At 39.7% G+C, this 24,397-nt stretch overlaps 1 protein-coding gene across 3 annotated transcripts in view; it reads left to right on the top strand.

Annotated features, from left to right (window-relative positions):
• BLTP1 (bridge-like lipid transfer protein family member 1) overlaps window positions 1–24,397 on the top strand; it is a 191,387-nt gene that overhangs the window by 86,843 nt on the left and 80,147 nt on the right. For all 3 annotated transcript variants that reach the window (XM_056134547.1, XM_056134545.1, XM_056134546.1), the window contains exons 29-42: window positions 1,232–2,069; window positions 5,194–5,264; window positions 7,188–7,361; window positions 7,996–8,116; window positions 9,000–9,146; window positions 9,513–9,640; window positions 12,187–12,386; window positions 15,368–15,565; window positions 16,892–17,103; window positions 19,367–19,518; window positions 20,185–20,335; window positions 20,506–20,658; window positions 22,024–22,264; window positions 23,310–23,452. In XM_056134547.1, the coding sequence (XP_055990522.1) occupies window positions 1,232–2,069; window positions 5,194–5,264; window positions 7,188–7,361; window positions 7,996–8,116; window positions 9,000–9,146; window positions 9,513–9,640; window positions 12,187–12,386; window positions 15,368–15,565; window positions 16,892–17,103; window positions 19,367–19,518; window positions 20,185–20,335; window positions 20,506–20,658; window positions 22,024–22,264; window positions 23,310–23,452 (2,929 nt within the window). The remainder of the gene's footprint in view (window positions 1–1,231; window positions 2,070–5,193; window positions 5,265–7,187; window positions 7,362–7,995; window positions 8,117–8,999; window positions 9,147–9,512; window positions 9,641–12,186; window positions 12,387–15,367; window positions 15,566–16,891; window positions 17,104–19,366; window positions 19,519–20,184; window positions 20,336–20,505; window positions 20,659–22,023; window positions 22,265–23,309; window positions 23,453–24,397) is intronic.

Below are 24,397 nucleotides of genomic sequence, written 5' to 3'. Positions count from 1 at the left end.
TTTGGATGTGGGCCAGTCTCTGTGGTGTGAGATGATGTCAACACCAGTCCCTTTAGCAGTATCCACTTCCCTCCAGTATTGTCTCCAATTACCCTGCTTAACCCCAGGCTGCCTTTATGACAGGCACTTTATTCCTCCTTTCACCACGCTGTTCTCCAGAGTGAACACTTCCTCCACTAATGTCAGTCTCTTTCCCTGACTGATGCCTTTGGGCATTTGTTATTAAATCCCCAAATGAGAGATCATTTTGTGTCTGTTCTTCTTTCTCTAACTTCACTCAACATGTTACTTTACATAGCAGCAAATTGTTTGCCTTTTTTCGCTCTCATCTTCCACCTCCTACAGACTGCCATCTGTCAAAGATACCTTCTTCAGGACATCTGCCCTTGGTCTCCACCCCCTTTGCACTGTGTCCCTTGACAAACTCAGTGCCTGTTTAGCTTCAGTGCTCATCTGTGACGAACACATTTGTTTATTTTTAATATAAAAAGTGTTTTAATTTGGTGCATACCTGGTGGTGCATGGGGCCACCTTTGACTTCTTCCTCCTCTAGTTTCTCTTATTTATTCAAAATCTTTGTATGTTTTATTGGACAAGCTTGTAAAGGATGTGGAAAAATCCTTGTAGCAGGCATTCATGTCCACAAATTAAAGATAGAAGATTATACCCTACTTTTTTTTTAAAAAAAGTTTTTTTTTTAAAGTCTTTTTATTTAGTCACTGAAATTATAAAGTTACTTATGGTTGGGTTTCAGGCATACAGTGTTTCCATGCTGATCCTGTTACCAGTGTCCACTTACCTCTACCAATGCACTTACCCCCTCCCTTCACCCCTAGTTTGCTCCCCACTCTGCTTTTACAAAAAAGAAAAAGAACATTTTGCAGTGTGGTTTATGGTACTGTTGAAGATGGGATTTCATACACTTGACCGTCTTTCAGCACCACCTCCTCCTCTCTGTTGAATGTTTCCCTTCACCATAAATGTTGCCCCTTCCCTGTCCTATCCCTTAGCCTCCTCAAGTTTCTGTTGTATTAAGCTGCCTCAGTTTATGTTGAACCTATGGGTTATGAACACATACTCTTATTTTGCTACTTTGTACATATGTATAAATTATTAAATTTCCCTTTATTTGTAAAATAGTTAAAATTTCTCAAAGGATTTGATAATTGTTTCTCATTGTGTTTCAACTTCATGATGTGGCATTCAGTAATAACTTTGTTTCCTGTTTCAGTGTTCCTACAGAGATATCTGCTAACAGCCCCGTGTCTCCCAACAATCAGGACAAGTTGGTGGGTCAGTCTCCTCTGAGGTCTCCCTTGAAGCGACAGGCTTCAGTGTGTTCCACCCGACTTGGAAGCACCAAGAGCCTCACTGCTGCTTTCTATGGTGACAAACAGCCTATGACAGTTGGGGTCCAGTTTAGCAGTGATGTTTCTCGGAGTGATGAGAATGTCTTGGACTCACCAAAGCAGAGAAGGAGCTTTGGGTCTTTTCCATACACACCATCAGCCGACTCTAATTCATTTCACCAGTACCGATCCATGGATTCCAGCATGTCCGTGGCTGACAGTGAAGCCTACTTTTCCGCAGCCGAAGAGTTTGAGCCCATTAGCAGTGACGAAGGTCCTGGAACATACCCAGGGAGAAAAAGGAAGAAAAAACAGACTCAGCAGATGGACTATAGCAGAGGTTCCATATATCACAGTGTGGAAGGCCCTCTCACTGGCCACGGAGAAAGCATTCAGGATCCCCGAACACTGCCGTTCAGAGCCCACCCCTCACAGGCATCTTTTGTTTCTGCCTTGGGTGGAGAAGATGATGTCATTGAACATGTGTACGTCCTGGAAGGTGACAAAAGTGCAGAGATTGAGCATGTTCCTCCTCCAAAACCTGTGCTGAGCTGCTATCAGGCTCACCTGACCCAGTTCCAGGTGGCTAACTGGTCTGTGAAGCACCCAGCCACCAAGAGAACCTCCAAATCATCCTTGCACCGCCCACTTGATCTGGATACCCCAACCAGTGAAGAAAGCTCATCTTCCTTTGAGCATCTCTCAGTTCCCATTTTTAAGGTATCAGTGTTAGTTATTGCTTTGTAGTGATACATTTATTTAGAGAAATAGAAAAATTAAATGTTTTGAAAATTTTTCTCCCACTCATTTCAACTCCTGAGTGAGTTTTGGAAGTTCTAGTATTATATGTCACTGATTGATGAGTCATAGTATTGATTTTATACGTATATGCTTTATCAAATTGAGGGTTAGTTTTAAATTTGATTGCTACCCTGTCTTTATCATGCAGCCTCTGTCAACATTGTATTACGCTCTAATTACAATGAAGTATCTTAGAACCATTTTCTGTCTTAAAATTTTGGAATTTCTTTTTCCCTTTATTTAAACACTGTGGTTTATAGTTTTCATGATGCATTTGTTTAGGCATTCAGTATTCTCTAACACCAATCCCACTCTCAGTGTGACCTTCCCTCCACCATTGTGGCCCCTCAAGCCTACCCTCTTAGCAGGCACAAAGTGATTGGTTTTATATTGCTTGTTACAACAAAACGACTAATGGAATTATTTAAAAAAAATTGAACACCAAAAAAAAAAGTACTTTAGGGGGCTGGAGCGATATCACAGCGGGTAGGGCGTTTGCCTTGCACACGGCCGACCCGGGTTTGATTCCCAGTATCCCATATGGTCCTCCAAGCACCACAAGGAGTAATTCCTGAGTGCATCGCCGGGTGACCCCCCCCCCAAATACTTTCATAAAAGAAAATTTGTGAAAACTGCTATATATATCTCACCATGGGATCATTAAGTCCTGGTCTGAGGATTTATTAAAGCTGTTTGTGGCTAGTTGAGCCTTCTGTGTTGCTGTTTTGCTTCATTGAGTTTAGTTGACTTCTACTGACTTTCCCCTTTAATTTGGTGTGCTCCTACTGGAGTATCAGTATTGTGGAATTTGGAAATGTTACAAACTCCAGGATATTTAACTGGGCTGTGAGTTTACATGGTGACAGTTATAGGAGGTGGGAGAGGCTCCTCCGCGCACCCCCCTTCCACCCCAGAAGACCCCAGAATTCTCAGCCTATTGAGTGGTGTAGTTAGAAGTTTTGGTAGTTTAGCATCTCTGCAGAGTTTAGTTATGAGGCAGTGGAGTGAGGCTGTTGGTATGGCTGCAGCTATGGAGTGTCAGTATGGCTGTTGGCGCTTCAGCAGGGTAGGGACTTGGCCTGCCCCTCTCCCGAGAGCACCCCAGAGTTTTCAGCCAGGAGGCCAGTGTACCTGTTAATTGAGGATAGCTGATCCCTTTTGAGACTTAATCTGTAAAGTTTGGCCAGTGGATGAGTCTCATGACAGTAGTATGGGATGCGGGTCTGGAAATATTTTTAGTAGGGGTGTTCTTTCTACTACTCTATCTTGTTTCTGTGCAAAGCTGATTCTGTTTTCTTTACAAATCTGACATCTTATAATTTTGTAAGAATTGGTTGTCTGCTTTCTGTAGCATATTCTGTAAATCGTCCTTTTAGGAAAGCTAAACATCCCCAAATAAATTTAGTGGTAATAGTCAATATAAAAACTAGTTTTATAAAATTATAAACTTGCAAGAGAAATCCTAAAGATTTTTATTTTTTATTTTATTTTATTTTATTTTGCTTTTTGGGTCACACCTAGCAATACATAGGGGTTACTCCTGGCTTATACACTCAGGAATTACTCCTGGTGGTGCTCAGGGGACCATATGGGATGCTGGGAATCAAACCCAGGTTGGCTGCATACAAGATAAATGCCCTACCCGCTACCTGCTGTGCTATCGCTCCAGCCCCAAGATTTTTATTTTTATAGATGAAGATTATACTTATAATGTCTAATGGAACTAGTGGAACTAATCGACAGTAGCATAAAGGAATCTTGTGTGATTCCTTTAAGTGCCAAGTGCTGATGAACTAACTACTTCTGCCATTGGGTACAGGTGTTGGATGTCCTATGACGAGAGTGCAGGGCTGGAGGCAGTGATAGGTGAATGGGAAGATAGACTCGAAGTTAGTAATAATCTTATGGAGAGAACTAAAGGGCTTTAGTGGTGCCAATGTTCTAACCAGGACTCAAACCTTGTGACTTAATCCCTATACTATTTCTCCAGTCTTGTAGTGGAACATTCTAAAGTGGCCATGTGGGGTGTTAAGAGAGACAGAAGGTGAAGCATTTCTGCAATAAACATTGAAGGAGAAAGAAATATGAGTGACAGTTGCAGAATTTTAGTTTTAAGTTTGTCCGCTTTCTTATCTTGCCCACAATAAATTGATAAGATTTAGGAGACTAGGGAAATAGTACAGTGCGTAAGGCTTTTGCATTGCAGGCACTGACGTGGATTTTGTTTCTGCCATATAATCCCATATACTCCCCGAGCAATACCAGGAGTAATTTCTGAGTGCAAAGTCAGGAATAACTCCTGAGCATCACTGGGTGTGACTCAAAAAGACCCCCCCCCCAAAAAAAAAGAAAAAAATTGGATAAGATTTTAAAATGTTTTCTTCATTCCATGAGAAAAATATGCCAGTGCATGAATTTTCCACTATCAAATTGAGTATAAATTAGCACCTAAGAATTAGAATTATTTTATTATATTCAATGACTAATTTCACTGTGCAATTATATATTTAAAGCAAATAGGGCATTTGTATTTTAGACAACTTCAAAAATATAAGATAGATGGAAAGAACATTTTTCTTCATTAAATAGAAATAACTGATTAGCTTATAAAGGGGCTCAACTCAGTTATTCAGGTATGTTACTTGTTGTCTTTTATGGGTACGCAGCACAATCTCACTTTTCCTACATACTCCTTTTCTGGGATGATTTTTTCTTTCCCATGTAAAAATTACACTAGGAGAAAACTCTCTAAAAGCTGCTTAGGAAAACTCAATTTAGAAAGTAGTCCTGGAGGGAAGACATATGACATTGGAATAGGCAATTTTAAGCTTTTTTTGTATTTATTTACTCACTGCAGGCCTGCCACATATTAAGTACATAGAGTGTCAGATTGACAGTTGAATATTTTTTCAATTAGTCTCTTAGTGTTTATGTTACATATCAGTCATATTAAGGTAATCTGGATATTCACAAATATTGGTTAGTAGCATAAAGTCAAAATTATTTAAAAGTTCTAGACTACAAGTAATGTCTTATATTCTAGGTCATCAAACAAGGACTTACTGCCAATTCCTTACTTGATAGGGGAATGCAACTTTCAGGATCAACATCAAAGTAAGTAAAAATTGTCTTCTTTCCTGACTTGAGGTGAGTGGTTTATTCTAAGGAATATTTTTCTTTCTTTGACTCGGTTTTATTTAATGAATAAATTTTTAAAAATAATTTGACTCTTGTCTATATTTCGGCTTTGACTTTACATTTAATGAACTGTCAGTATCATTTTCAGTAGACATAATATGCAAGCCATAACTTGGCTTTTCACGTTTTGAAACTGACAAGATTTTAGTATTATAATTTTTATAGTTTGAAAAAGTGGCATCAAGTAAAAACAGAATTTTCCCCATAATTTGGGGAAAGGGACCCAGCCCTGGCAACCTACCTCCACTACCCAACTGCCGCTACTCTCCAGGCAGCCGCATTATAAAACACTTTCTACCCATTTTCCATAATTATCACACTATATTTGATGGGGCTAAGACAGTAGGCAACAAATAATAGAGAGAAATATGTAAACACATGCCTCTTGGAGAGCTCGGCAAGCTACCGAGAGTATCCTGCCTGCACAGGCAGAGCCTGGCAAGCTCCTTGTGGTGTATTCGATATGCCAAAAACAGTAACGATAACAGGTCTTGTTCCCTTAACCCTGAAAGAGGGTCCAATCATTGGGAAAAGACGAGTAAGAAGAGGCTGCTAAAATCTCAGAGCTGATGGGGCTGGAATGATAGCACAGCGGGTAGGGCGCTTGCCTTGCACACGGCCGTCCTGGGTTCGATTCCCAGCATCCCATATGGTCCCCTGAGCACCGCCAGGAGTAATTCCTGACTGCATGAGCCAGGAGTAACCCCTGTGCATTGCCAGGTGTGACCCAAAAAGTAAATAAATAAGTAAAACCTCAGGGCCGAGAAGAATAGAGACATTACTGGTGCCCGTTCGAGTAAATCTGTGAACAGAGGGATGACAGTGATACAGTGAATTTGTTATGTTAACTGCCTGTGTTTTAGTATCTTGTTTTTCCTACCTTCAAAAGAATCTGAGACATTTAATATCTAGCCTAATTCCATGAAAAATTTCAGTTGTAACATAGTTTAAATGGTCACCTATGAAATGGAGGGTTGTCACTAGACTTCAGATGAGTTCTTCTCAACACTAGTAAGCAAGTCTTGGACTTCAGCCAGGTGTCTGAAAATTTGGCTCTTGTTTTCCATCCACTTCTGGTAGTGCACAAATGTCTACCTTGGAATTTCATTTAGACTCTGTCTAAATATTGCTCTGAGTAACACTTTACCTACTAGGTTGCCAGTTAACTACAAAAGGGTGAAATAAAGGGTATAAAGGATGCAGATGAACCTCCAGATGGAAGATATATACTTAGGACAAGATGTGGGGACTGAGTGTGGAGCTTCCAGGCTTTCTTCAGGCACCACTTTCCCCAGATCTCTAGGTTATCATCAGCCTGGCAACTCTGAACCCATCCTTTGGGGGCTCTTCTAGAGCTTGTTGGCTTAGACATGATTAGTTCACTGGCCATTGACAGTAAACTCAGTATTGCCATTATCTCCCTTAAGATCATAGAGTGGAACTTAAAATTCCAACCCTCTAGTTACAGAGTTTGTTTTCCAGAGTCCAAGCCACCTCATTAACCCAACAAAAGACAGACACATTGATTTACATCACTTGGGAAATTTTAGGAATTTTTAGGAGCTCAGTGGCATATATATATATATGTACATATATATATCATATATGTACATATATGTGTTTATAATATTATAAACTTTTTTAAAAACTCAGGGCTAGGATGAAGGAGATGTTACTGGGGCCTGCTCGAGGCAATCGACAAACAACAGGATAATATTATATTAATATATAATATAATTTATATTCCTCATTGTAAACACAGTATCATTGATCATGTTAAGGAAGCCCCAGTTCTGTTACAGTCTTTCTGACAGATGATTTTCTTGTTAAACTGTGTAGCACACCATATACTCCTCTGGAGAAGAAAGCAGTTGACAATACAGATGATGAAACATTAACAGAAGAGTGGAGCCTACGGCAGCCAGTGTCACAGACCAGGACCACAGCTGTGGTGGAAGTGAGGGGGACTGTGGATGCTGTTCTCACCCCCTTAGTGGCTGAAGCTTTAGACAGGTAGTAATTCTGGCAGAAATAAAATTACTGTTTAGAAAGTGATTTAAGCCTGTGATTTAAGCCTACTGTGTTAATGAGAAGAGCCCTGCCCCACCCTCACCTATTCGTTCTTTGAACTGGTCTAAAATTTAAATTGACACAAGACAGATGAGCAGGAGACAAGTAATACGTTCACAGGGAAGGAGGGCTGTGAACTCTTTCAGAATTATCAGTTGACATATTTTGGTAACTTCCTCTGAGTCCCAGAAGAAGATTGGTGGTAACTATTTGATTGAACAAAAATGTATGAAGGGGTCTATGTTTCAGTTAGCGTTGTTACTTTTTTTAACCCTAATTAGTCATATCACAGTATCACTATAATTATATCGCTTCTTATTTTTCTTTCTTCTCTGCTTTTTGATGAGCGTATGATGATCAAGTCAACTCAGAAACTGTCATATGCTATTCTAACTACTTTATCCTTAATAGGATAAAAGGCATAAAGGTGAAATAAGAGATTCTTGGCCCTGCAAAGAGCTTGTAGTTTGTGTAGGGAGATAAAGCTAATATGTATAGAACCTGGCATGGAGCAGTTTATAAACTGGGCTGTGGCAGTGATACTCAGGCTTATCATTCACTGTTTTTCTCGGTGCAGATATATTGAAGCGATGGTTCATTGTGCTAGCACCCGACACCCAGCTGCCATTGTGGATGATCTTCATGCCAAAGTCCTCAGGGAAGCTGTCCAGAATAGCAAGACTACCTTCTCAGAAAATGTAAGAATGTTTTATTCAGTGAGTATGGCACATTGAGTAGCCATGTCATTTCCAAATTTGAAAAGCCTAGAAATTATTCGTTTTGTTAACTATCTAAATGAGAATGTGTGAATGTCTCCATGTCATGGCTCCATAAGAAATGGCTTCTGTAATGTGAATGTTCAAAGGGGCCTTTCAGCCCAAGTCTCCCCTAGCACCTTTTGGTCCTAAGTGAATGAGAATTCTTTAGGACTGACTGATACATTCATTTTGTAAAGAAACAAAGCTGCACATTTCTTCTATAGTCATAACTTGTATCAGGATTTTTCTGCATGATTTTTGTTCCCTCAGTGAACTGTGTCACTGTTCCTGTTGTGATCATCTCTGCTTGGGCTGTGTGGTCCATGCCATGTCATAACTGTGCACCTTTGGTGACTCTATACTTGGCATTCACATTGATGTGGGCCATTTTTGGACTAGGAGCAGAAGCCAGATTAGGGGAGGGAGACTGATTGCTTTTATTTAAACCATTATTCCAAATAATGATTTACATGTCAATACATTGACATTGGATGTTATAGGGAGTTAGAATGGGAGTTAAGGAAAAAATGACCATTCCCCACCAACAAGAAATGCTAGAAAACAAATCTGCTCTCAAGTAAGCAGAATTTAGTGAGCCTAAAAGGCCTTGTGTTGTTGTTATCACTAAGTTTCTATTTTCTGTGGGCTGATTTCAGTTCATTGTATATCACTTCTCTCAACCCTGAAGTTTGGACAGTGGGACTGCCAAACCAGTGGGCATGTGGCCAAGCATAGAGGAGCACAGTGAATCAGCACATGGCTTGTGGGTGAAGTGCAGATGATGAAAGTGTGTGAAAATGACTCTGTTTTCTATCTTTTTTAGTTATCTTCCAAACAGGATGTGAGAGGGACAAAACCTGAGCATCCTACCATAGGAACCACTAATCCTGGACAAGCACAGACAAATCTTACAATGAAGCAAGATAATGTAACAATTAAAGGTCTTCAGGCTAATGTTAGCATACCAAAGGTAATAGTATCATAAAAGTTTCCTGAAAGAACTGAAATGTTTCTGAGAACATTTTGTTGGATTCTGTTCTTTGTATTTCTTGAACTGAAAGGTGAAATCAAATGTAATATAAAAAAATTAGATGTTATTTTGTTGGTAATCTAAAAGTTAACTTAGCAAATAGTTTACTTAAACAGAATATTGGGTAATATTTCTAAAATATTTCTCATCCATTGAGTAAGAATTTAATTATAAGGTTTGTCTTCATCACTGTCAGACACATAGAAACAATATTCCTAATAACAATGTTTTTCTTCCTGTGTATTTTTATATTTAAGTGGTAAATTTTTGTGTTCACTTCTTAGAATCGTGATATTTGTGTTTTAGGTAAACCTGTGTTTATTGCAAGCCTCAGTGGAAGAAACTCCAAGTACAGCCCCTGGCCGAGGTGTAACCCATGTCTCTCTAGTAGCCTTGTGTTTTGACAGAATTGCTACACAAGTACGCATGAACAGGTAAGAAAGATTTTACCAATTTTATTTTAATTTTATTAATTTGAGCCATCTTTCCAAATATAAAAGCAAGCCTTAATTAAATTTTTAATGTGTTTATGAAAATTCTGGTGTTAAACTGGTTTTTCAGATCTCACTTTATAAAGTTAACAAAGTAGGTTTATAAAAATCTGTATTTTTTTTTTTTAGTGAAACACCATGAGGTACAGTTGTAGGCTTACAAATTTTTGTGCTTGGGTCTCAGTTATACAATGATCAAGTACCCATCCCTTCACCAGTGCCCATTTTCCACCACCATGCGTTCCAGTATCCCTCCCACCCCCAACCCCCCCTATCCCACCCTGCCTCTGTGATAGGGCATTCCCTTTTGTTCTCTCTCTCCTTTTGGGTGTTGTGGTTTGCATAAGAGGCATTGAGTGGCAGTCATGTTTAGTTTATAGTCTACTTTCAGCATGCTTCTCCCATCCTGGGAGGATCCTCCCAACACCCTTTATTTGGTGCTCCCTTCTCTATCTGAGCTTCCTTTTCCCCTAGCATGTGTGGCTGGCCTCCAAGCCATGGAGCAAAATTCCTGGTACTAATCTCGGCCAATCTTGGACTAACCCCCAATAGGGTTAGTCTCCTATTTTGTTACTTTATGTTCCCCAGATGAATGCAATCTTTCTATGTCTATCCCTCTCTTTCTGACTCATTTCGCTTAACATACTTTCCATGTAGTACCACTTGTATGTAAATTTCATGACTTCATCTTTTCTAACAGCTACATAGTACTCCATTGTGTAAATGTACCAAAGTTTCTTTAACCAGTCATCTGTTCTCGGGTACTCAGTTTTTTTCCAGATTCTGGCTATTGTAAAGAGTGCTGCAATGAACAAACAAGTGCAGATGTCACTTTGACTATACTTTTTTGCCTCTCTGGGATATATTCCCAGGAGTGGTATTGCTGGGTCAAATGGGAACTCAATTTCTAATATTTTGAGAATCATCCATACTGTTTTCCAAAAGGGCTGAACCAGTCGGCATTCCCACCAGCAGTGAAGGAGGGTCCCTTTCTCACCACATTCGCGCCAGCACCTGTTGCTTTTGTTCTTTTGAATGTGGGCCAGTCTCCATGGTGTGAAATGGTATCTCATTGTTGTTTTGATCTGCATCTCCCAGATGTTTAATGATGTAGAGCATTTTCTCATGTGCCTTTTAGCCATTCAGATTTCTTCTTTGTGAAAATTTCTGTTCATTTCCTTGCCCCGTTTTTTGATGGGGTTGGGTAGTTTCTTCTTGTGGAGTTCAACCAGTACCTTGTATATCCTTGATATCAACCCCTTGTCAGATGTGTATTCGGCGAATATTCTTTCCCATTCTGTAGACTGTCTTTGTATTTTGGTCACTGTTTCTTTTGAGGTGCAGAAGCTACTCAGTTTAAGATAGTCCCATTTGTCTATCTCTGGTTTCACTTGCTTGACTAGTAGCGTGACATCTTTGAAGATAGCATTAAGGTAAAGGTAAAGGCCCTCCCGTTGATCATCGATTTGCTCGAGCGGGCCCAGTAATGTCTCCATTGGAGACTTTGTTGTTACTGTGTTTGGCATATCGAATACGTCATGGGGAGCTTGCCAGGCTCTGCCGTGCAGGCGAGATACTCTCGGTAGCTTGCCGGGCTCTCCAAGAGGGGCGGAGGAATCGAACTCGGGTCGGCCATGTTGGCTGCGTGCAAGGCAAACGCCCTACCGCTGTGCTATCGCTCCAGCCCCAAAGATAGCATTAGCTTCAATATCATGAAGGGTTTTGCCAACTTTGTCTTCAGTGAACTTTATGGATTCTGGTCTGATATTGAGGTCTTTAATGTATTTTGATCTTACTTTTGTACATAGCATTAGGCAGAGATCTGAGCCCACCTTTTTGCATGTAGCTGCCCAGTTTTGCCAGCACAATTTGTTAAAGAGGCTTTCCTTGCTCCACTTTTCTTGCCCCTTTATCGAAGATTAGATGATCATATGCTTGGGGAGAGATGTCAGTATATTCAATCCTGTTCCATTGGTCTACATTTCTGCCTTTGTTCCAGTACCATGCTGTTTTAATTATTACTGCTTTGTAGTAATAGTAATAGAGTTTGAAGTTAGGGAGGTTGGTTCCTCCCATTTTCTTTTTCCCAAGGATTGCTCAAGCTATTTGTGGGGACTTATTGTTCCATATAAATTTCAGGAGTGTTTGCTCCATTTCTTTGAAGAATGTCATGGGTATCGTAATAGGGATCGCATTGAATTTGTACAGTGCTTTGGGAAATATTGCCATTTTGACAATGTTAATTCTCCCAATCCATGAGCAGGGGATATTTTCCCATTTCCTTGTATCCTCTTTTATTTCCTGAAGTATCGTTTTGTAGTTTTCTTTGTACAAAATCTGTATTGTTTTTATTGCATTTTTCAGTCAGTATTGCAGAAGTTGCTTCTCATATTGGTTTAATTGAAACTAATTTTTTAAAAGCCACCTTAATGTTTTACTTAATTTTATTATTTAAATGTTAACTTTCTTGCTTTTTATTTTTTCATTAGAGGTGTGGTTGAAGAAAATTTAAACAACACAGAACCCAGTAGAACACCAAATTTTGATAGATATGTCCATGCCAGCAAGATGCAGCCTCAGTCTTCTGGGTCACTCAGGTCAAATGCGGGAGCAGAAAAAGGCAAAGAAATTGCAGCCAAGTTAAACATTCATCGTGTTCATGGACAACTAAGGGGTCTTGATACAACAGGTATGAATCTACAAGAAATTTTTTTTCTTTGATATATATAAGTGTAAGACAATTTTGTGAAAGGAAACATGACTTCTTTTGAATATTGTTAGAGTTTGAATATTTTCTAAGAAAGATTCATTTCTGCATAGTACACGCGACATTTAACTATTCATTACTCATGTTCTTTGCATAATGGAAGATAAACTCTGGTAGGAATGTCAGTGGTACAGTTCCAAAATAAGAATTACTACTGTTATAGCTCCCATTTGCTTTCTTTGTGGTTTTACCTTGTGTACTATAGACCACATTATGATCTTTCTTTAATTTTATTTTTGTAGTGCCTGGGATTGAACCAACATCTTATGCATGCAAGGCATGCACTTTATTGCTACCCCTTACATAGATACATCATACGTCAGTGCATTTTTATTAAAAACTGATTGCAATATCAAAGACAATACAAGTCTATAAATAACAAGAGTTGTGAATAGAACTATGCACCTTGAGATCCCTGGGGAGGGGGAAAAAAAAAACCCTAGAGACATCATGTCACCATTTCAGTATTTCTAATTCAGTTCAGTTCATATGCTCCTATAGGGACCTAAATGGTTTTAGATTGTTAGAGATTTGATCCAGAAAGAATTGAGTTAGAATAGTCTAGCAAGAGACTCATCCAAGCACAGCTTCCAATTAAGTTCCAAGAAGATAGTTTTATAAAGGAGCAGGAGAAAAGTAGAGCACAAATGTTTGTTTGTATACACATATCAGTGAAAGGTGTTCAACAATCTAATGCTACTTGTTTCATTTTAATGAGTGGATTAGATGTTGAGGATTTTTATTATAACGTTGGTTGTAATTTTTAAATTTATACCCTAATCATGCTTTTTGGGGAGGAGTGATGTCTCACAAATGGTGTTCAGGAGGTGTGGGGGCCCCATTGGCAAATCACTGCCAACGAAGCTGTTCATTTCAAGGAACTGAGGATGGAATGCTGCTTAGTACTTCAGTGCCAGGCAGGCCTTCAGGGCCACATCCTACAGTGCTGTGTCTGGCAGTGGTTTGTGGTCCATATTGTACTGGGAATCAAACCTGGATCAGGTGCATGCTAGCTAAGCATGTGCTCTAGCTGCTGTATTGTCCCAGCCCCTTTGCATTCTTTTTCAAGTAACCCCATTCATATTTTTGGGACTTGGATCTATGCGAATGTATTAGCACTGTAGCACTGTCCTCCCGTTGTTCATCTATTTGCTTGAGCGGGCCCAGTAACGTCTCCATCGTGAGACTTGTTGTTACTGTATTTGGCATATCAAATACGTCATGGGTAACTTGCCAGGCTTTGCCATGCGGGCGAAATACTCTCAGTAGCTTGCCAGGCTCTTCGAGAGGGGCGAAGGAATAGAACTTGGGTCGGCCGCGTGGGCTGCGTGCAAGGCAAATGCCCTACACACTGTGCTATTACTCCATCCTGCGAATGTGTTACTTAGTGAAAAGTTTTAAATAAAATTCAAATGATTCCTCTTATGCTACACATATGCATAAATTAAAGACAAAAGTAAAAAAACACTTAGAAAATTGCAGGCAAATATTTACTTGATCATGTTACGACTTTCTTTTCATAAACACATTATATGTTTTCATATGAGATGTTATATAGTCAATGAAATAATCTTCAGTGAATTTTTAATGACCTGAACAAATTTTCATTATATATTACATGAAAAGCTGGAATCAGAGCTGGGTTAATAAAGTGGTAGAGTACTGAAAGAAGATTTGCTTCAAATATAAACACATTGTCTTTGTATGGTCAATTCACATATGATTGTTTAAAAACCTTGCTTTTCTAAATCATTTGCAGTTGAGAGAAAGAAGTGGAAAAAAATACAACTTAAAAGTTTCTGCCAGGCGTTCATGGTATTGGCTGCTCATTGTAAGCAGAGTTTTAGCAACATCTAGGATAAATTGTGATAGCATAAACTGGTCTTTGACCAGGAGGATTACTCCACAGCTTGGAAGCCGGCCTCACATGCTAGGGGGAAAGGCAACTCAGATAGAGAAGGGACCACCAAGTAAAGGATGCTCAGGATCTGAGATGTGTGCTGAAAGTAGACTATAGACTGAACATGATAGCCACTTAATACATGCGTTGCAGACTATAATACCCTAAAGGAGAGAGAGAGTAAAAGGGAATCCGCTTGCCACAGAGGTGGGGGGTGGGGAGGTGGATGGGAGGGATATTGGGAACATTGGTGGTGGAGAATGGGCTCTGGTGGAATGATGGGTACTTAATCATTGTATGACTGAAATGTAAGCACGAAAGTTTGTAAGTCTGTAACTGTGTCTCACGGCGATTCATTAAAAAATACAAAGTATCACAGCTTCAGATTTTTTTTTACCCAAGATTAAAAAAAATAGTAATAAACTGGTCTTTTAATAAAAGCAGTCACTTTCCTAGAGAATGTTTTTCCTAAGGCTGGGTAATTAATTGAAATACTAAAAAGTTTTAATGGTATTTAGGACGAGTTACCTATGAAGCTTAATTATTTAGAATTTTAATTTTTTTATTATTTTATTTTGGGGGTTTTGGGAGGTCATACCTGGCAATGCTTAGGACTTTATTCCTGGCCCTGCATTTAGGGATACTCCTGGTGGTGCTCTGGGGACCACATATGATGCTGGAGATTGAACCACGGTTGATCTCCTGTAAGGTCCCTAAGTTTAGATTTTTCGAATACTACTCCATCTTTAAGAAATGAATTCATGCTGACTTTGAGCATTAATTTTAGAACCTTCTTCTCTCCCTCTTCAGCATGTTATGCTTTTGGCACTTTTTAAGTTGTATGGCATTAAACAGCACTATTGTAGAAGCTGGCTTATGTGTTTTTTTTTTCCTTGACAGAATACTAAGATTTCTTTATCATATAGTCTATGTGCCAAATGTTTACATCATGTCATACAATTCTCTATCTCTAAAATGGTTCCTTGTTTTCTGTTGATAATAGATATCGGTACCTGTGCCATCACTGCTATTCCCTTTGAGAAGTCCAAAGTTTTATTTACTCTTGAAGAGTTGGATGAATTTACCTTTGTCGATGAAACAGATCAACAAGCTATTCCAGATGTGACTCGGATAGGTCCCAGCCAAGAGAAGTGGGGTTGGATAATGTTTGAATGTGGACTTGAAAATTTAACCATAAAAGGTAAATTTAAAAAAAAATTTTGAATATAAAAAATTCAACTCCCAGAGATTCTTGGTTTTGTTACTGCTAGGCCCCACTTGTACAGGATGCCATGTGGTGCTGGGGATTGAACTCAGGCTCTTTGTCATAGACACAAAGCATGTATTCTAGCCCTGAACTGAAAGGTCAGAATTTTAAAAAATATGTTCTGCTTATGTGGGAGACAAGATGGCTTCACTTTGTTGATAAGGTTTTTTTTTCCAATCATAATTTGGAGTTAATTTAATCAGCATCTTCAGAGCAGCAAGTGTCTGACCTGCTCTTTCTACCAAAGTGAATGGTATAACCCAGTTTCCTAAGTGTTACTTGCCTCTATTGTGAAATTCAGAAGTAGCATCTAGATGTATCTAATTAAATCAGTGTCTGATGAAACAATCTATGGTTCAGAAAAATTCTCTTTCTTTAAAACTTTTTTCATTTAGTAGCAACTTTACTTAGATTATAATTTCTGTCACTGTTCTCCCGTTCATTGATTTGCTCGAGCCGGCACCAGTAACGTCTCCATTGTGAGACTTGTTACTGTTTTTGGCATATCGAATACACCATGGGGAGCTTGCCAGGCTCTGTGGGCAGGGGGATACTCTCGGTAGCTTGCCAGGCTCTCCGAGAGGGACGGAGAAATTGAACCCGGGTCAGCTGCGTGCAAGGCAAAACACCCTACCCGCTGTGCTATTGCTCCAGCCCTGATTATAATTTACACACCATAAAATTGACCCATTTCAAATATACTATCAAAATCCTTGTGAATATCATTACAGAGCTGTGTAACCATCTCCACAATCCAGTGCTCAAACATTTCTATTAACGTAAAAAGATAATAGTACCCACTAGTCATCACTCCCGATTCTCATACTCAATCCGAGAGAACCAATCTACATTCACTCCTTATAGATTTACTTTCAGAAAAAATTCTCTAATAAAATAGAAAGGCACCCAACTATTGGAAGTTCACATCTTTGGACACTGGATCTTAGATTAGCGAATTTTGACATGCAGAATGAAAATGCTGTAAATCCTATAGTGCCGAATATGAATTGTTTGCTTTTACATTTTTGAATGATATAATGAAATAGATTGAAGTGTAAGACTGGATTTAATTATAATGTAATAGTGGTTGTAGATGCTGAGTATTCTTTACCTGATAATTCAATCTTATATCAACTTTTATATAAAGGCAAATTTTGGCAAAGAAATAAAAAAGTTTTATTTGTTATAATTATGAATATTGTAGCGGTACTGCATTGAAGTCCCACTGTTTTCAGTTAATCCATTCTTTGATTTTTATAGGAGGAAGACAATCTGGTGCTATTTTATATAACACTCTTGGAGTAATGGGTAAAGCAAGTGTCACTGAAAGGGGTGGGGTACTGACATCCAATAATTCCTCTGACTCTCCAACTGGAAGTGGCTATAATACTGACATCTCTGATGACAATCTTCCTTGTGACCGGACCAGCCCATCTTCAGACTTAAATGGGAATTCTGGTTCAGATGAACAGGTTGGTCAAATGTTTGGTGTAGTAAGAATGTTTGGTGGTGGGGCTAGGGGAGGAAGGGCAAACCAGAAAACTACATATCCAGTTTAGGATTAATATCTGGAGTATATTTGCTTTCTTTCCACATTGTGAGTTTTGCTTGGTGATTCTGCTACTTCTCTGGTAGAATTTTTGTTGTTTAAGACTGCTTCATAGATGTTTTATGTCTCATGATATTTAGCGTAATGCCTACCCACTTTCAGTACTTTATAGTATTTGTTAAATGAACAAGTTCAATTTAGAAAAAGTGGGCATTGTTTTTATGTCTTTTTATTATGATTTGGTTTTTTAAGTAGTTCTGCTACTAGCAATGTTTCATTTAGAGTCCGGTAGAATATCCTGTGATCATGTCATTTTTATTGTAGTATTTCATGGTGATGAGTACAATACAAATAATGAAAATATCCAAATTTTTAGATCATACTTAACTGGTGATATGAGCAAGTTGTTTATCCTGTAGTATTTCTGTTACTAACAGTATTGCAGTGCTCTTTGCCTGTTAAGAATTGTAAAAATTGAAGAAAACAACAAATGAGGAAGGGTTACCTCAATTTTTACGCAAGAAAGACTTGGTACACACACACCCCTTTGGTGTGAAAATTAGACCTTGAGTATTCAGTAGTCATTAGTATATTAGTATCATCTCTTGACGCTAGGTTTCTGGGAATTTACGTTTAAAACGTGTTATGATTTAAAATATAATTCAAAACAATCACCATTTTCTTCTGAATTATTTGAAGGGTGGGTGGAGATTTGCATTTTGGTTAAGGATACTAAAATTATAGTAGTTGCTCTCCTGATGGAATTGGTGGCAATAGCCTCACTATTCTTTTTCTCTTTTCTCTGACTCAAATACCCCAGGAAACTTGTGTGTCTTCCTGAATCTCTCTGCTGCTTCTCTTCCTGCTGAAATACCTGGAGTTTTGCAACATTGCTTTGTGTTCAGTGACTCTCCCTGATCCTCTTTGTCTTTCCAAATGTGGATATTCTTCCCCATGTTCTGTTCTTTGCTTCTTTTTTCCTGGTGCTGTATGTCCAATTCCTTACTTCATCCCCTAGGGCAGTGCCCCGATGTGGTGAACTTCTCCTTTCTTTTTGTTATGCCCTTGATCGAGCTCCAGACCCGTATCCAGAGACCTCTGAGCTACCATCAATTATACAAATCGTATACACAAAAAATCCAGTCTCAACCCAAAGGTTTTTTTTATTAATTTGCCGTATATAGAGACATTCATTACAATGGAGTTACAAGCTCCTCCATATTTACTTTTTTATGTGACAGAAAACAAACCTAACGACTCACACATGAAAGGAGTGTACTTCTTTCTCCTCCTTACCCCCACTTTTTAAATTTCAGGTTCCTCAAGATAAACTTCTTTGTGTACAGACAGACTTATCTTGCTGTCTGAAAGTAGAGGATTCCTGTTTTTTCTAATTTGGTAGGTGGTTTTTGGCATCTGACAATGCTCAAATTTTCTTCTGTATAATTTCCCCAAGAACTGCTTGGTATAACCTTAGTGTTCCCCAAACACAACTTGCCTGGAGCACCAAATAGTGGCCCAGAATTAGTGGGGGTCCACCCTTTGAAAGTTTTTTCTATATTAATTTGTGGCGGTAGCATTTTGTTTATTGCTTTAATATTATGCTTCTTACCTTCCTGCAATCTGAATAACTATATTGCAAAAATTTTAATCTTACTTCTCAGTGTAGATTACTAGTCCATTACTAAGAAGTTTTTATTAGTAGAGTGTCCTTTTGAGCATGGCTACAATAGTATTTTTTGCTGCACTTTATTTGGAAGTTTTGGAATAGTCAGTTAAATGGAGTGGAAAACTGATTACAGTGGAAAGCATAAAACTTAAATTCTATCTTTAACAGTTGTATAACTTTTTGACAAGTCACAGCACCTCTGCATAACACTTGACATCCCTTAACAAATTTTACAATGGGATTTTACAATGATTTTACAAAGGACTCAAGCTGAACCCGTCAAATTTTCAGATCTGCCACTTAGTGCCTGATAGCATAGCAGTTTTTCAGAATGCTCTTTCAAATTGCAGAAACCCATGAATACTTCTCAGGCAACAATGAGATTATGTTGAGTAGGTCCTATGTACACATTAGAACTGATTTGATGGGAAGGTTTTATGCTTACAGCATTAACTAATGTGCATGTAGCTTTAAGAACTATACTGTGAATAAGGTTTTGGTATTCTGTTCTATGTAGGATGAAGGAGTTGAATCTGATGATCTGAAGAGAGATTTGCCTCTCATGCCTCCACCTCCAGATTCCTGCAGCATGAAGCTGACCATCAAGGAGATCTGGTTTAGTTTTGCGGCACCCACTAATGTGAGGTCTCCTGCACACGCCTTTTCAAGGTAAGAAGTTTTAAAAACATAATGTGTAGCCAGAGAGACAGTACAGTAGATGGAACATTTGCCTTGCATATAGCTGACCTTGGGTTCTATCCCCACACCCGATGGCTCAAAAACTCTACATGCACACACACACACACACACACACACACACACACACACACACAGAAAATGCTACTTTTCATGTTTATGCAACACACAATTCTGTTCTATTTATCTTTAAAGATTAATTGTTTGATAGAACTAGATTAGAGTTGCTTCCTTACTTGGTTCTTTCTGTCTTCAGCCTTGCTTTTTGCATATCACTGGCTGTGACTTTTACATATTTATGCATGTACAGGAGCCCTTGTTGCAGAGTTCATAGGGCCCAGACTACTCACAGTGATTTGCACCCTTAGTTTGCTGGTTTGTTATGGGAATGGCATGCCATGTCAGGGTCCTCAGGGCCTCACTTACTGCCAGGCATGTGCTCCACCACTTGAGCCATCTCCCTAGATGATCTGCCATGGGTACATTTAGTTCTTTCACCTCTTTTTTTTAACTCTTTCACCTCATTAGAGTCCTTTTCCTTTTTTTTTCCCCGCCTGTTATTTTCAAGTCAATTTACTTGATGGAAAAAAGGAAAAAGTAATTTTGTGACCTCAATTTATATGTATTTTAATTTTAAAGGCAGCTGAACCTTTTAAGCACTGCAACTCCAGCTGTTGGTGCTTGGCTTGTTCCCATTGATCAACTCAAGTCATCTCTAAACAAGCTAGACACCGAGGGGACCTTGAGAGTCTGCGCTGTGATGGGTTGCATAATGACCGAAGCACTGGAGGTATACCTTTTCACATTACAGGGATCTTGCAAAGTTAATTCTTGAAATGATCTTTTATATTTTTCATTGGTGTTGGGAACCTTTGACCTGCACATTCCTAGTTGCTATATGTCTTTCATCTGTAACATCTTTGGTAGATACTATCCTAATTTGGTTTTGCTTTGTTCCAGAATAAAAGTGTACATTTCCCCCTGAGAAGTAAATACAACAGACTTACAAAACTTGCCCGCTTTCTCCAAGAAAACCCTTCCTGTTTGCTGTGTAATATACTACACCACTACCTCCAGCAGGCAAATCATTCCGTCATTGATGATGCCACCATGGTGCGTCACTGCAGCTTCTTGTGAGCTTTAAGAAACCTCTGTTCTGGGGGGTACATCGGAAGTCCACAGGAGAAAGAAAATCACAAGCACTGTTGACAGCACTGGAGCTTACTGGTGTGGTGTGGGAGTCACACCCAGAGGGTGTTAGAAGCCACAGACACAGATGAGACTTATGAGGTTAACAGTGAGAAAGCTAGTCCTGAATGGGTTGCTGAAGAATACCACATAAAGAAAGGGGATGGAATGATTTGATGTAGGGGCACAGAGTGATGAAGAGGGAAAGAAAAGTAGAAGTGGGAAGAAATAGGCAGAAGACAAAGGTAGCACTGTAGCACTGTCCTCCTGTTGTTCCATTAACTTCCTCAAGTGGACACCAGTATCGTCTCCATTGTGAGATTCGTTGTTACCGTTTTTTAGCATAACGAATATGCCATAGGTAGCTTGCCAGGTTTGCCATGTGGGCAGAATACTCTTGGTAGCTTGCTGGGCTCTCCAAGAGGGGCGGAAGAATCAAACCCAGGTCGGCTACATGCAAGGCAAATGCCCTACCTGCTATGCAATTGCTCCGGCCCATTTTTAAATCACCAGGAACAGTTTTCACTAGAATATTTAATAAAATAAGGACTAATTAATGATGGAGGGGGAGAATGCATTTCAAAATAAATACATTATACTTGGGATCCTGGAAAGCACGCCAGAAGCTAGCACATCACTATTAAGGTTAGAGCTTAAGGCTTTCCTTCTTTGCCACATTCTGATCAATTAAAGAATACCAGGGTCAGAATTCCCAAAGCTACTACTGGTGGTCAGGCACACTCCTGATCAGCTCTCATAAAGGAATCTCATCTCACCTTGTGTGTTGAACTTGGGAGTTCCACTTGTAGAGGATACACCTGCCCTATTTCTGAAGTTCCGCCACAAGTGGAACTGCTGAAATAGGGCAGGTGTATCTCCAGCAGAGCTCTGCCCAGACAGGCAAAACCTTATGGTAGTTAGGGATGAAAGGACATAGAGAGGAAAGGCATTTTCTCCTTAGATTGAGACTCCCATATGGGAAAGATGGCGACTTTTATTTATATTCATCATCATATTATTCTTTTACTGGCAAAAAAAAGCAATGTGAATTGGACACTTATTAAGGAGAATCTTAATTTTGCACCCATGTTTGTATTCTGTTTACCTGATACTGATGTTTGATATACGACAGAAAGATACTCTTAGAGACTGAATTCTGTGCTCTCATGTGTGCTTGTACAATTTATTTAATGTACAAGTTCTAGGTTCCTTGTGGTTTAAATGAATAAATATATGCAACATGCTTAATGGTTACAGTAGTTGGCTTCTGATCACACCCTTGTTTTACAGAGTGATGGACTTCCTGCCTTGGTAACTTTGAAGAAGGGCTTGGTTGCCCTGGCAAGGCAATGGATGAAGTTTATTGTGGTGACTCCAGCTTTCAAAGGAGTTAGCTTGCATCGGCCAACCCAGCCTTTGAAACCACATTCGGCTTCAGAGCAGGAACATGAAGACGGACTTGGACTGGATAGTGGAGGTGGTCTTCAGAGTGATACCAGTGCTGATGGTGCAGAATTTGAATTTGATGCAGGTAACTTTGTAAATATTTTACTTAGATATAGTCTGAATGATGGCTTTAATGATTTGTTTCCTTCAGTGCTGTTAGAAGCGGCTTCCCCAGGCCACACTAGCAGAGGCCTGAAAGTGACCTTTTCTTCTTTTATCTCGCCGCCCCAGCCCCCAGAGGTTTCCACAGCGGCTCTCTTCTGCTGGCTGTCCTTGTCAACAGTTTCTCCTGATGTGAATTTTCCTAGAAATTCACCCTCGACAGCAGGCTGCTTAAAAATTTTCTACCCTTCGGGGCTGGGGCCATAGTACAGCCTATAAAGAGTTTGCCCTGCACGCAGCTGACACGGGTTCCAGAATCTCCCAAAATAGTTGTGTACCTGTGACCGCATTTCATCTAAGAAATGCCACTTGGGTGAGCAGATGCTGCCAGGGCTGGAGCGATAGCACAGCAGGTAGGGCGTTCGCCTTACAAGCGGCCAACATGGCCGACCCGAGTTCGATTCCTCTGCCCCTCTCGGAGAGCCCGGCAAGCTACCGAGAGTATTCGATATGCCAGATACAGTAACAACAAAGTCTCCAATGGAGACGTTACTGGGCCCGCTCGAGCAAATCGACGATCAACGGGAGGGCCTTTACCTTTACCTTTACCTTTCCTAGATTTAAAACTCTCATGGCTAAATTCTGTAAGTATGATTTGCTTTAATTTAAGGTGCTACTGATGTTGGAATCCCTACACTGACTTCACTTTTTAAGTTTGTTTTGTGAAATAAACTTCTAATCCACACAGTACAAACAGCATTCTTTATGTATTGTGTGACACACATTTGTTTAAAGTTTAAAACTTGTAGTTTTCAGGAATTTAGTTATAGGTAAGTGGGACTCACTTTGTTTCTTTCCTGATACTGTGAAGAGATTGATGTTAGGGGAGAAAAGGAAGAAAGTGAATATTATAAAAGATTCCACCGTGTGTCCAGGAATGTGTAAATCTGAGTGTAGTCATGCAACACTGGAGTTGATATCTTTAGAGTAAATATTCTCTGATTTATTTGCCCTTTGACCTGTTTCAGCCACAGTGAGTGAGCACACCATGCTGCTGGAAGGGACAGCCAGCCGACCCCCTCCTGGGGGCTCTGGACCTGTTACCGGTGCAGAGATAATGAGGAAACTTTCTAAGACTCACACTCACAGTGACTCTGCATTGAAGATTAAGGTAACGTATTCTGCTTATTTGTGCTCAGTTGTGAGGCTCACAGGGAAGGCCTACATTTTTATCTCATTTTCATTTTTTGATTCATTATTTTTGTGTTTGGGCTATGCCCAGTAGAACTCAGGGACTACCCCAAACTCAGTTCTTGGATATCACTCCTGTTGTTTTCCAGGGAACCATATGGTGCTGGCAATTGAACCAAGTCCTCCCAAATGCAAACCAGGCACGCTCAAAGCCTTTGAGCTCTCTCTCCGGCACGTCCTAAACTTTTATTATCTGACATTTAAATATTATGTATCCAACCTACTCAAAGAGCATTTTTTTAATTTTTATTAAATCACTGTGAGATACAGTTACAAAGTTTTGAGTTTCAGTCATACAATGATGGAACACTCATCCCTCCACCAGTGCACATCTTTCCACCACCAGTGTCCCCAATATCCCCCCCATGCCTCTCTTCCCCCTGCCTCTATGGCAGACAGTCTCCCCCATATTCTCTTTTGTATTACTTGTTGTGAATAGCACATGATAAGGCTGCACGCTCCTGGAATTCTAAAATTTTAGGTAATTAGGGTCTGGAGAAATCTCTGCAGCAAGCTGCTTGGTTCAGAGATTCTTTTGTGTATCTCTAGGTCATGGTCGTTAAGGAGCTTAAATGGCTGTGAGATACAGTTACAAAGTTTTGAGTTTCAGTCATACAATGATCGAACACCCATCCCTAAATAGCAGCCCAAGGCAGTTTATGGACGTGACTCCAGGGTCCAGTGGGCACAGGAGCCTGAGAAGGACCGGCTTATCGTCTATCTCTTGAGGACTGAACCCGTGTACCCTCACTTCTCATTGGGTTCTGGAAGCTGGCAGCTGCTGGGGTTCTTGGTGGGCAGGTGGAGAAACGATGCCTGCTCCCGTTTGAGGCACCCCGGTGAAGCTGACCTGGCTTTAAGTCCG

This window comes from Sorex fumeus, unplaced genomic scaffold, assembly GCF_029834395.1.
Source record: "Sorex fumeus unplaced genomic scaffold, SorFum_2.1 ptg000099l, whole genome shotgun sequence".
In the NCBI taxonomy this organism is placed as follows: domain Eukaryota; kingdom Metazoa; phylum Chordata; class Mammalia; order Eulipotyphla; family Soricidae; genus Sorex; species Sorex fumeus.
This window is presented reverse-complemented; position numbering and strand designations above follow the sequence as displayed.